General features: G+C 45.6%; 1 protein-coding gene across 2 annotated transcripts in view; it reads left to right on the top strand.

Moving 5' to 3' along the window:
- The window catches only part of LOC129865242 (metallophosphoesterase domain-containing protein 1-like), a 43,922-nt gene extending 30,324 nt beyond the window's left edge, over positions 1 to 13,598 (top strand). For both annotated transcript variants that reach the window (XM_055937866.1, XM_055937865.1), the window contains exons 5-7: positions 7,834 to 7,949; positions 9,125 to 9,238; positions 9,956 to 13,598. In XM_055937866.1, coding sequence (XP_055793841.1) covers positions 7,834 to 7,949; positions 9,125 to 9,238; positions 9,956 to 10,077 — 352 coding nt within the window. In that variant the 3' untranslated portion in view covers positions 10,078 to 13,598. The remainder of the gene's footprint in view (positions 1 to 7,833; positions 7,950 to 9,124; positions 9,239 to 9,955) is intronic.
- Positions 13,599 to 13,643: the final 45 nt, after the last annotated feature.

Genomic DNA, 13,643 nt, shown 5'->3' with positions numbered 1-13,643 from the left:
GCACTGCCTACACCCCTACCTCTCCACACACACATGCTGCTGACAAACACACACATTGAACACACACATTGAATGTACACATGTACATCCACAGAAAGACTCACTTCCTCATCCCCTTAGTCTTTCTTTGTCTGCCAAACTTCCTGTCTCTAGAGGTCTGTTTGTCCGTCGGCCTCTCTTTTCCCCCATGTTTCTCTTCTTCTCTCATTCTCTCCTTCCTTTCTCTCTTTCACACTTTCTGTCAAGTGTATCCACTTTGCGAGAAGACGTAGGTGGCGGCATGTGGAAGTCCACATGAAATCCCCCCCCCCACCCTGGCGGCAACGTTAGTGCAACGTTAGTGTAACGTGTCTCTGTGCATCGTGTGAGATCAGCATCCGACGGGAGCTCATTATCGCTGGGCATGAAGTCGTCTGTCAGGACCCAGCAGATTTGTCATCTCTCAGTACCTCACACTACCCATCCAGGGATAGGGGGAGGAGAGGGAGAGAGGAGGGGGGTCTTTGTTCGGGGTAGTTGGCTACAGAATCTGAAGAAACTCACAGAGCATTTCATGACCATTGCAGGGTAACTATTCCTGACAGTGCATTTCATAGGGATCCATGACAGATGTGTCATAGTGTGACTACGCGTCTTAATATTGGAACCTTGTGAGGACAAGGTGACGTAATTGTGTTTACTGCATATTGCTTGAGATTGTATCGGCAACTGTGTTCTAACTTATAAATTCAGGGTAAAAATACATTTTGAAAAAGGGAAGTAAATTGCTGAAACATTGTCAATAGAAGCGCTCCTTCCTCCTCGTTCTCTCGGGTTAATACGGTAAGAAATGCTGTTAGCCTGATTTAGTTTCAGAGCTTCCCTTGCTGCTTTATGGTGCGATGTAAAACACCAGAAATATTAGTGATAATACGATAGTGAACGACCCAGATGTCATATTCTGTCGTGTAGCCCGAAGTTCCTTCAAAGTCCTGTGTCTGTTTAACTACCAGTAGTCTTTCCTAAGTCCCACTTTAATGCATGTCACTGATGTAGATTTGACGCGTGGGCAGATGTACAATTGTGAAGCGTAAGCTGTGTAAACTATAGCACAGGTATAGGAGAGACGTGTGTGAGAGGCTCAGTCCCTGATCAAACACGGTTTCCTCTGAGATTCTGACTGGGCTAGTTTCTGCTGATCTGTACTTTTCTGTTTCTAAAAAAAAAAAAGGGGGGGGGGCACGGAGGAGAGGAAAGCGAGGACGGACAGGGATGCGTTTGTCTTTTCTGACATCCAACTTGATTACAGAGGAAGAGCAGCAGGGAGGAGAGAGAGGGAGAGGAAGAGAGGAGAGCAGGAACAAGAGACACATCTATTCATCTGTCACTAACCCTACGCATCAGTCCCTCTGTTGCCCTCTCTCTCTCTCTGTGTCTGTCTGTCTCTCATTTCTCTTTCGTTATCTATCTGGTGGTACGTCTGTATCACTCTTTTTTTCCCATTTCTAATTCGTCCTTCTCTTTTTTGTCTTTGTCTATCCGTCTCTCGTTCTCCCTACAGTGTATAATATATTTCTCTTCCCCCTATTTTTTCCTCTCCTAATTCCCTCCACCCCTCATTGTTCCCCTTTAGAGGAAGTCTGCCTGCGTTTTATTAAATGTGGGAAACATCAGTCTATAGGGAGACTGAGACCTGCCAGGTGTGTGTGAGTGTGAGTGTGTGAGAGAGTGTTTGTGCATGCGAGTGTGTGAAAGAGTGTTTGTGCATGCGAGTGTGTGTGCATGTGAGTGTGTGATCGACACGGGGCGGTGGGAACAATGTTTCAGCATTTCACCAAACAAGCAGAATTAATGACACAGTGGAGGAGGAGAGAGAGGGAGAGAGAGAGAGAGAGGAGCTCTGGGATTTATGGGGGGAGGGGGGGGGGTTAGTGGTTGGTTTAGACAGCAGCTGTGCTTCATTGATGGGGCTCGCTGTGGGAATGGATGAAACCAGCTTGATTTGACAAAGAAATGTAGATTTTCGAGAGGAAATGTACAGGCAGCTTCACAGCTGTATAATATTGTTGTGTGCTGCTAGTTTAATAAAGATGAGGTTTTATTGACAGAAGAAATGCTCTCCTCTGAGAAAACCCTATAAGAACACGTCTGGCTTTAAACCTGACATTGAAGGTGGTGGGGGTTCTTGGGTTGTGTGCTGCTGCTGCTGCTGCTGCTGATGAGTGTGAAGCTGTGAATGAGCACAGCTGTGAGGCTGACTGCTACTGGTCCAGAGCACCAGGCCTTTCAGACTTCACACAAGACAAGTGTCTCTGTACCCATCACTGTTTTGTTGATGAGGCTTGGTGTGTGTGTGTGTGTGTGTGTGTGTGTGTGTGTGTGTGTGTGTGTGTGTGTGTGTGTGTGTGTGTGTGTGTGTGTGTGTGTGTGGGGGCGGATCTCCCTGCGCTCTGTCACAGATGGGTTCTGCGACGCCACCTTGGTCTGCTCCAGTTTCACCAGGATGGTTGGACAATCTGAGACTACTGCTGTACAGGGGTGTGTCTGTGTATAACAAACTGTGTATATCAGCTCAGAGGGAGTTGTGCAGGTGTATGTTTGTGTTTCAGTGCGTGTGTGTGTGTCAGCCCCGGGGCCAGACATTGACTGGTGTAGCTCAGTGACTGTACTGTGTTTAGTGGATGAGAGCTCGGTGGTAGTCCATCACCTAATCCTCCACCCACCCAGTGCTTAGACCCCCCACTGCGCTCACCGCTCGCCTGCAATTAAGCCATTACAGAAACACACACACAGGCGTTGAGAGAGGGAAAGATGGGAGGAGAGACAGACTACAAAACAGCATTGCTTGATTTCCCATGGGTCAACATTTACTGATAAAGTTTCCCTCTTTCGGTGTCTTGTGTGTGTTCATATTTATTTTTTAGCGTGCGTGTGTGTGTGTGTGTGTGTCAGCGTGTCAGCCTGGTTCCCCCTGACCCTGCTGGGTGTTACATAAGTCATGCTGAGGGCCAATATGTCCCCAATCTGCCTCTCCACAGAGAGAGGGGAAGTGGGGATGGGGGCAGGTAGAGGTAAAGAGGTGGAGAGGTGAGATTAGACAGGAAGAGAGGGAGGGAGAGAGTGGGTGCTCACTAGAAGACAGAAATATAGAAGGAGGAATAGATGGGTTGAGTTATGGTACACGGATAGATACAATGAAGATGGAGAATGACAGATTAAGTAAGGACATGGGGAAATGAAGAAAGATGGTGACGGGAAGAACGGGAGGGTACGGGGGTGTTGAAGTAAGGACTGTTCTGTAGCTCACACAGGGAAAGGGGGATACCTAGTCAGTTGCACAACTGAATGCATTCAACCGAAATGTGCCTTCCAGATTTAACCCAACCCCTCTGAATCAGAGAGGTGCGGGAGTCTGCCTTAATCGACATCATCGGTGCCCGGGGAGCAGTTGTTGGGTGTTAACTGCCTTGCTCAAGGCCAGAACGGCTGATTCGAACCAGCGAGCTTTCGGTTACTGCAGGCTGGGCCCTGTCACATTTCTTATCCTCCTGACTGTCAGAGTCAGATATACAGTACTCTGCCTTTCAGCCTTCTCTCTCTCTCATTCCCCATCTCTCATTTTCCCTCTATCCCACTCCCTTTCTTTCCCTCTCTTGCAATCTCCCCCTCTCTCTCTCTGCATCAGTGTCGGTGTCCGTCCCTTTCCCGATCCCTCTCCTTCCCCTTTTCTCTCCCTGCGTCTCAGTAGTCCTGCTGCGAGGATCAATCTTGCCGGGTGGACTGGCTTGTGTGTGTGGTAGTCGTGATTAAACATCAAAGTCTGTACATGAACCATTGTGTGTGGGAGGGAGAATAGTGTGTGCTGAGAAAGGTTTAGAGTTGGGATTAATAATGGAAAAGAGAAAGAAACGTATTTCTCTGTAACATGAAATAGCGTCTTCTTGGAGTCAAACTCTCTCCTGCTTCTCCCATGTACCAGCGTGGGTTATGTGTCTGTAAATTAACTTATAACTGTCCTATTCAAAAATGTGAATCCTATTGTGTGTGATAGAGAGAATGGGACAGAAGCAGTGTTGATGCTACTTCTTAAACTGACTCATTTTAAAATGGCTCCTCATTGGCTCATGGAGTAGACTTTAACAAAGAGGACAATGGGAGATATCAGACAGTCAGAGGACATAGAGTACCTCGTAGTATTTAATAGTATCTAATACTGACAGAGAGAAGTTCCCTCAGAGTAGAATGTATTGTTTGTGTGTAATTACCCTGTAATAGTAAGTAGTGTTAACAGTCAGTAGCCTGTGTTTGAACTAGCCCACCTAGCCTCCAGGCTAGTGAATGAGTAAATGAGAACAGGAAGGCTGCTAAAAGCATCTCTAAGCAGCTCTGTTGACCTCTATCTGAGCAGTGGAGTCCCAACGGACCTCTCCCACCCTGGAACACTTTTAATTGAAACAGGCTCTTAACGAGGTTAGCGGTGGGGGGGGTACGGAGACACACGTCAAGTGGTGCGGGGAGGCAGGGGGGTTTAATATGAAAAACTCAGCTCGTAGGAGTGACGAGTGACAGCAACCCCCTTTAGTATTACCCAAATGTGTGCACACACTCATACACACATGCGTACACATGCACACACGTACAGTACACGCACATACACACAGTCTAATAAGAGCACACAAGCAGAGAGAAAGAGAGTGTGTGTGTGTGTGTGTGTGTGTGTGTGTGTGTGTGTGTGTGTGTGTGTGTGTGTGTGTGTGCGCGCGTGTGTTTTCCTCTCCTTCCTTCCAGGCTGTTATTAGGGTCGTTAAGTCGACAGTAGCTCTTAATTAACTCGAGCTGAGGTGATGATGGTGGGGTGTGACTGCATCCACTCTGCTTCTCTGAGAAATAGCAAACTTGAAATGAACACACACACACACACACACACACACCTATAGCATACACACACTCGTTAGCTGTCTCTCTGGTTGCGCCTCTCTCATCTATTCCGTCTTCCTATTCTGCTTCTCTTCATACTGTCTGTCAAAAGATATGTAGAGAGAACCCAGACTTGTTCTATACTGTATAGATACCACTCTTTTCTGTGTTCTCTCTCCGTTTTTCTTCACCTCCCTTTCTCTACCTCTCTTTTCCCCTGTCTCACAACATCACTAAAGAATATCTCCCTCTTTCTCTCTTTTGTCTCTTGTCTCTCTTTCTCTATTTCTCACCAAGCCTGTTCCTCTCTAGACCTCAGGATAAGTCTGGAATTGATTTAGATTTAAAATTCCTATCTTCTGGCGTGCTGTTTTTCTTCCTAACGACTGTGAAGTTAACCAAAGTGTGTGTGTGTGGTTAACGCCTCGCGCCCCTCAGCATTGTCTGATTCGTTAATCATTCATGGGCTTTCTCCAATGATATCATTAAGCTTCTGAATGGAGAAACATACACACACACACACACACTGAAATAGTTACACGCACACATTACCGAGAGCGAGACTGATCTCTTATTTGTTTTCAAACCTTCTATAATATTACCCTGTTAAGTAAAGTGGTGTTTTGGGTAAACCTGACTCAACCTCTCTCTCTCTCTCTCTCTCTCTTTCTCTCTCTGTCAGTCTCTCTCTCTTGCTCTCTCTCTTGCTTTAGAAAAGGGGGAAAAGAATCACATCAAATGAAAGTGATTTCTACGCCGTTGTTTTTTTCCCAGCGTGCTTTGCTTTGCCCCTAGACGACGCCTAGGGATCCAGCGCTCTAACTCAAACATCTGTTTCCTTCTTTTTCATATCCGTAACAAATAACAAACCTGTCTTTAATATGCTGAGCACGTCCCCAATTCTCCTCCCTAACTGCACCAAAAAACGCTAGTTTATTTCTAATCCCTTCCCTGGTCAAATCCTTTTCATATAGTGGAGATGTTATCCATAGTATTATATTCTTTTAGTTTTCGTGTTTAGACTGCAATCAGAAGAATCAGGGTTTTTCCTGGAGTGAAGTTACACTCTCACAGTTAAATCAGTGTATCTTCCTTTTGCTACTGGGATAAGGATGTGACATGTTACACTGCTGACATGTGACATTTCATATGGTCCATGTCCTAATAAAATAATACAGTCGGATGCACTTTCAGAGTCAGATGAACTCGTGGATACCATTTTTATGTCTCTGCGTCCAGTATGAAGGAAGTTGGTGGTAGTATCACGATCCAATGCTAACTAGCGTTAGCGCAACGCCTGGAAGTCTATAGGTATCTGCTAGCATGCTAGATACTGTATAGCATGTGATTTTGGCCCTAGTGGTAGAAAATCCCAGACTTTTAACTTGAGATGAGCTGGAAGTGGGAACAGAAAGAAGAAATGCAAGTGTTCACATAATGTACAAACTCACTCTTTTCTCTCTCATTCCCTTCATCTCTATCTCATTTCATCTCCATGTCTCTCTCAATAGCCCCTTAATTCTTTCTCATCTCCCCTTTTCCCTTTCTACCCCCCTTCTCTATCTCTCTCTCTTACTCTCTCTCTCTCTCTTTTTATTGAACCCTCTGTTAGGGAAATTACAGTCCAATAGCGATTACCAGAGAAAAGTGTTTTTCCTCTTCATCTCTCCATTCAGATATGAAGAGGGGATGGATGGGGTGCGTCTCAAATGCCACTCTATTCTCAATATAGCTCTGGTCAAAAGTAGTGCACTAGGGAATATGGTGCCATTTGGAACGCAGATGAGACTGGCAGCTCATCTCATTTTAATTGAGACATCCATGTTAAGACGGACATGAATATTTAACCGGCCCAATTAATATGCTAAGGCCAATTTAAATGTTTTAAAATTCACTGTGTAAATTATTGAAATTGCGTTCACTGGGAACTTCAGATGTTTCATAAAGTGTTTAGGATCTGATGTCCCGAAGTGAAGGAATTTTAATGGAGTAGATTCGAGCTGAAATGGGACACTGTTTCCCATGATGCATCTCTCACTCTGTCTCCTTAACCTCTCAGGCAGTGACCCCAGGGTTGGGACCATCACCAAATGTATCCTGCTGTATAATACCACCAGGTCTCTTTAATCAAGTGTGTGTGTGCCCCCCCCCCCCCCCCCCCCCCCCACACACACACACACACACTCTCGCTTGCATACATACACAAACAGGCAGGAAATGATAAAACAGCCTCCATCTGACGTTCCACTGAAGCGCCAAGCGACGGACGGCGTGGCGCAGATAAAAGTTGGCTTTTCCAGTGACTGCTCTCTGCAAATTAAAAAAAGCCGGCGGTATGAGAGCTAACGGCGGCGTCATCGTGGTTACACACGCGTGGCTCGCCTTACGGTACAGAGGAAGATGGATCTGAGGACTCATTGTTAGTGACATGTTAATTTCTCCACCGTCACTCACCCACCAGAGGCGTCCGCTATCAAAGTGAAGGGACACGGACCCAGCCGACAAGTCCCTCTCTTCCTCTCTCCTCTTTTTCTCTCTTCTCTTTTCCCCTCCCGTCCTGGAAGGCTCCAATGCCGACTGTTGAATCAAGCGGATGTTAATGTTTAATGTTGAGGTTTTATATCCTAGCGCTTTCTGCCTGCTCCTCTACGGTTCTGTCTAATTTATACTATTGCACTTTGTACGTGGCAGCAGTGGTGTTTGATTCAAGTTCGGAGGGATTTGATTTGTCAGAGCAGATGATTAAGGTTCAGAGATTAAGTGCCATTTTAGCTATCACACTTAATCTGTCCCCCCGCAGGGTTCTCCCCTCGTAGGGCTCTCCCCCCCGCAGGGCTCTCCCTTATTAGAGATGATGATCTGATGGGTGATTGTGTTGACAGTGATATGATATACTGTATTAATCTCTCTCTCGTTCTCTCTCTTTCTCTGAGCCAGGCAGCCATGGTACTATGGCTGGGGGTTCAACCTGCCAAGAGGTCAGGCTCTGCTGGACAAGTGGAACCAGATCCCCGACTCCACCGACATACTGGTCACACACTGCCCCCCACTGGGTGAGGGAGACATTACACCTGGGGGACACAATCATGAGACATCATCGCACACACGTTACATACACACGCACATTCACACACGCACAGTCAGTGCTTTGATAGACTGTCAAATAAGTAATACTTTCTGAATAATCTGTCATTTATTCCTGTTATCATCCTTGTGTAAATATCTACCCACACTTGCATTACATTTGCATAACACACGCACACTTTCACAGCTCATCTCCCGCTGCAGCTGGGAGATGCTCAGACGAGTGTGTGTGATTGATTTCTGTGGCTGCTGCGTGGCGTCTCGCCTCTAAACACAGGGAGTTATTTTCCGTTCAGTTTAGCCAAGTGTCTCCAGCTCCCCTCTCCTCATAAGCCACCGACATATAGAGCAGCTACAGCGGGCCACTAATGCCTATTAGAGGGAGAGACAAAGAGAGGGGGAGAGAGAGGGAGAAAGAGGTGGGGAAGAAGGAGAGACAGCAAGAGAGAGGAGGCTGGGGAGGAGAAGGAGAGAGAGGGAGAAAAGGGTGGGGGAAGAGTACAGAGCGCGAGAGGTGGGGAAAAGAAAGATAGAGAGACAGAGGGAAAGAATGGACTGAGAACTACAGAGAGACCGTTGGTCTAGAGAAAAGAGGAAGAGAAAGATACAACAGAAAGCGAGGGCTAGACGTAAAGTGACCGAGTAAAAAGAGTGAGAGGCGCGGTTCGTTTGCACTGCGGCAAAACCCGTCGTCTTTTATGGGGCGCGATGGAACGGAGATGGAGGAGAGGAGGAATATGGCCTTTTTTTTATCTAGCGCTGAGGAGGAAGTTACACAGGAGGAACAAATCTGTATGAAAGCTGTTTACTCACCAGCTGCCTTAAAACCAGCAGAATTAGTCGAGTGTCCAGAAATGGAGACAGAGCCATTACTCTTCACATCACAAAAGTCTCCACGGACTTGTAAAGTAGCCCAAAGTGATTTGAGTTTTTTTGTTGCTGAATTACATTTACTTATTTCGAGCTTTTCACTAGATTTCAAAGCACCTTGTGTCACCCCATCCACCACCAATGTGTGCATGGCACAAGAAAGACAAGTCCTGATAGTGTTTCTATAGACTCAGCGGTATGCTTCCTATAGAAGTGACACTAAATCAGTCTCTCTCTCTCACTCTCACTCTCACCCGTGCCACACTGTGTGCAGGGTTCCTGGACTGGGTTCCTAAGAAGATGCAGCGGGTGGGCTGTATGGAGCTGCTCAACACTGTCCAGAGGAGAGTACAGCCCAAGCTACACGTGTTCGGACACATCCACGAAGGTACACACACATACACACACACACTTTCATTCTGTATGAATGAGGTTTCTCATACTGCTACACAAGCCTATATATTGAAATCAGATTATCGATCTTGTAGCACAAGGTCTTTGGAATGCGTCATCATGACTCGTTTATGGATTCTTGCCACGAGGCTGTATTTGATTCTATTAAAGGCATACATTATGCCTGGAAGTGGTACTGCAGCTTCTCATCCAGGCCAGGGGGGACTGGAAGGCCTTCTCTCCAGGCTGAGTGATTCTTTTTTTGGGGTTAGCAGGTCAGCATGGGTCCCCCGGAGCACCATGGCCCCTTCGGAGAGGACCAGATTAGTAACTAGATCAGATTCACACAGGGAGGAACAGGCCGGATTTAGCCCTGCGTGTGGATCTGTGCGACTGAGATAGATTGGGAGCAAGGAAGAAGGGAGAGAAAAGGAATTGTAGCTTTTGTCATTTGTCACACGTTCTTTATATCAGACCGGTTCATTCTGAGTGATCGAAAAAGGCCCAAAAATATCTCACCTGTAAATCATTTCCTACATGTCAAACCAGATGCAGTTGCCGCTGTCAGTGTTGGATGTGAGGACTTGTGTCAATAAAAGGAAATGTAGAGAGAGTGTAAAGAAGTCAATGAACAAATGAGTGTTACTGTCGGTCTGTCTTTCTCTCCCTCTCTAACAGTCGTCTCCCCTCCTCTCTCCTCTACCTCCTCCAGGTTATGGTATGATGACTGACGGCACCACCACGTTCGTCAACGCCTCGGCCTGCACCGTCAACTTCCAGCCCATGAACCCGCCCATCGTCTTCGACCTGCCCAATCCGGCCAGGACCACATGACTAGAGAAGCCCCGCCCTGCTGAGCCCCCCTCCAATCAGGAGCCAAGTGGTGGGAAGGCAGATAGGTGAGGGTGGTGGGCAGGTGTGGTCGAGTACTGTTTATAGTCAATGCTCTAACGGATGCTGTGTGTGTGCGTGTGTGTGCGTGTGTGTGTGGCACAACACACTCACACAAGCCCAAGTCTCTTACAGACGATGTGTGTGTCTAAAGAGACAGGCGCTGTTGCCAATCCTCACTTGGCAAATCCATCGATGTTCTTTTATATACTGTCATTCCTTTATTTCAACAAAAGCTCTTAGAAACTCTTAAGTAAGGCAAAAGACAGACCCCAGATGCCTCATCTCTCATATGGACATGTCAGCATTAGTCTGTAAATCTTCTGTTGCACTTCTACTGCACTGACAATCTGACCTGGCTGTCAGGTAGAGAAGAGGACAGGGGGAACAGTGTCTCCTGTGTCACTGTTTGAACTCACAGTCTTTCTCTCAGAAGAAGACACTGGATAACTCTCATTCTCTCTTGCTTCCTCATAGAGGACTCTGTTAAGCCACCAGTGGAAGTTGCTCATTGGCGACGTTTTGACATTGTGACAGTGTGGTCCACCGTTCATTTGAGACCTTCCCTGGGGAGTGATTGAACACTTACCAGTAGGGTTTCAGAACAGTAACCCAATGTCCATGTTTGACTTTGTGGAGCTGTTTGCCAGCACAGAATGGATACCCCTGACAGTACTCTGATATCACACTTCCTGCACTGCAGATTAAAACACTGCTTTCCCTTCATCCCTTTTTCTCTTGATCCCTCTTTTCCTCTGCCCCTCTAGTTTCACTCTCCACTCTTTCTCTCTCTCTCTCTCTCTCTCTCTCTCTCTCTCTCTCTCTCTCTATCTCAGGCCTTGGGCATGGTGGTGTGTGTGTGTGTGTGTGTGTGTGTGTGTGTGTGTGTGTGTGTGTGTGTGTGTGTGTGTGTGTGTGTGTGTGTGTGTGTGTGTGTGTGTGTGTGTGTGTGTGTGTGTGTGTGAGAGAGAGAGATCAAAGTGTGTGTGTGTGTGAGAGAGATCAAAGTGTGTGTGTGTGTGTGTGTGAGGGCAGCGGGAGGTCTCTGCCACGGGCTGTGTGTGAGTATAAGTGTCAAACGTGTTGACACCAGTCCCCTGGGTCTCATTACAACTCTCAGTAAGCCTCTTAACCATGGGAGAGGGATCTCTTCTCTTCCTCTCTTCCCTTCTGTTTTTTCCCCTTCTCCTTCTTCCCCCCTCCATCCCTCGTTGCATGTGTAATCAGCTCACCGTCTCATCCCTGGCTCATATGCCGTGATCCTGACAAGTTTATTCCAAGGTCACCGGCTGGGAAGTCTGCAAGATTTTGATTCCTGGTACAGAATACTGGAAATACGTAATAGCCAACGGAGCGGATTGGCAAATGTGTTCTCTCCCGACCCTGTACAGAAGCAGCGGTGTCTGAAATGTTCTCGCTACTCCATGGTCCCCTTTCTGGGAGAGATGTATCATGGGAATGAACTTTGAACTCTTAGTGGACCAATGGATGACGATGAGATGTAGGCCTAATGTACCGTAACTGGTCAAGAAGTCGGAACTGTACATCTACGTCACCTGTCATTGTAAAAACATGTTAGCAATCAAGGATTACTTCAGATGTTGTTAAATATGTGTGTGTGTTGTTAAAAAAAGAGCCAGTGCAGAAACAATGTTTACATTTTATTCTAAGTTCAGTTCTTTCTTGTATAGGCTAATAAATGCTTATTACTGTATAATGATATCTGCGCTATGTTACACTCTAAAAAATGCTGGGTTGTTTGGTTGATTCAACTCATGAGTTGTTTCCTTTAAACACTTCAGGGTTATTGGTGCCGGGTTATTAAGTTATGACCCAGCGGGTCAGATCAGAAGACAGGAGGCGTAGTTTAGTAGGGGCGTGGCTTTCAGATACAGTAGTTCTGTTCAGTCACCCATGAGAATAAATGACATTCCTGTTCATCTGTTCTGTTGCATAGTTATCACATATTAAAGTCGAACATTTAAAATGTTGTAGCTTCAATGACGCTTACAGAAGTGTATAAGTTCCCTAAAACCTACGTAAGTCCCATTGTTGGGATACAATAAGGTGGTATACCTTATAATAAGTCATAAATAATCTTAATATTACAGACGAATGTGTGAAAAACATGTTATTGACATTTTAATTTGCAGTATGTAAATGTAAGATGATGAACAGGAATGACATTTACTCTCACGGGTGGCCAATAAGATCTAGCTGAAAGCCACGCCCCTAATAAACCATGCCACCTGAAAATACTCTAAGGATTACGTTAAATAAGACCCAGCTTCTAGGTCAACTCAGCATGAGAGTCAAAAACACCCAACTGATGGTTACATTAACCCATGTTTGGGTAATCCCAACCACCCAACATGTTGGCTCATTCATGCAACCCAACTGGCTTGGTGAAAAATAACCCAACATGTGTTCTGGCCACTATTTAACCAATGCTAAATTGGGTTGTTTTTAGCCTATACTTCTTTTGAGTGCACGGGGTTACCCACACCCCGTGTAGCTATTATTAACTCTTTCATGTTGTCAAGCAGTTGTCTGCGTAAAAAAGGGTAACATTTTTTTTTTCGAAAGCACTTGTGAATGAGCGTCCTTCCTCTGCTCGTCTGGCAGCCAACGTCTTTAGTTGGCTAGCTGAGCTCAAAGTGTGGTTAGCATAACATGACAACATCCCTGTTTGATCTCTCTCTGCTCTCAGACATTATATATGAGCATCCCCTCTGGCTACGTTTTATTCCCAGGGTCACTGGTGTTTCACTGCTGTTCTGCACATTGTGCTAGCTGGGCTACGTCTTAATGGGGCAGATTAGTGGGCTGTTGTAGGAATAGAGTGTTTACATATAAGTGCGTGTGAATACAGTATGTGGGTGTATACCTGTGTGTGATTGTGTGCGTGTGGATAGAGCCAGGGGGTAAGCATCCTGAGAACATGCTTAAGCGGGGGGGGGGGGGGGGTCTGGGTTTTTATCATCGTACTTTCTTTTAAAGATTTCTGCGGGGGAAATGTCTGTTTTTCACCATTTCTTACTATTCTCTTTCAACCATAACTTTGAAATGTCTCACTTTTGATGCACTGTGCCTCAATAGCTGTATTCTGTATTTCCTGTTTTCTTTGAAAACTCAAAAGTTTTGCCGTTGTATTTCTCGTTCGTTCCTTGGGGCATGCTGTTCTGAATCTAATAACTTTTGATGACAATCTGCTTGTATTGTATATCATTGTTACCATTGTTTGGGATATACTAACTATAATTTTTTATTTTATTGCTTTAATGATGTACAATATTTTTTCATGTGAAAAGAGAAAAAAATCTAACCATTTTAAAATGGTATTGTATAATGTGTTGCCCCTGGAGACAACTCTGTAAATGTAAAATACCTTTCTTAAAACTACCTGCTTCTGGTTTTCTGAGAGATTATCTACACAAATTTAATTAAACCTTATCTGTGACCAATGGATCATCCCTCCTTTTCTTCCCCAAACTCTTTCTTTGTGTAAG

This window comes from Salvelinus fontinalis, chromosome 11 (assembly GCF_029448725.1).
Source record: "Salvelinus fontinalis isolate EN_2023a chromosome 11, ASM2944872v1, whole genome shotgun sequence".
Lineage (NCBI taxonomy): Eukaryota > Metazoa > Chordata > Actinopteri > Salmoniformes > Salmonidae > Salvelinus > Salvelinus fontinalis.
The sequence above is the reverse complement of the archived record's forward strand: the minus strand, read 5'-3'. Positions and strand labels throughout refer to the sequence as shown.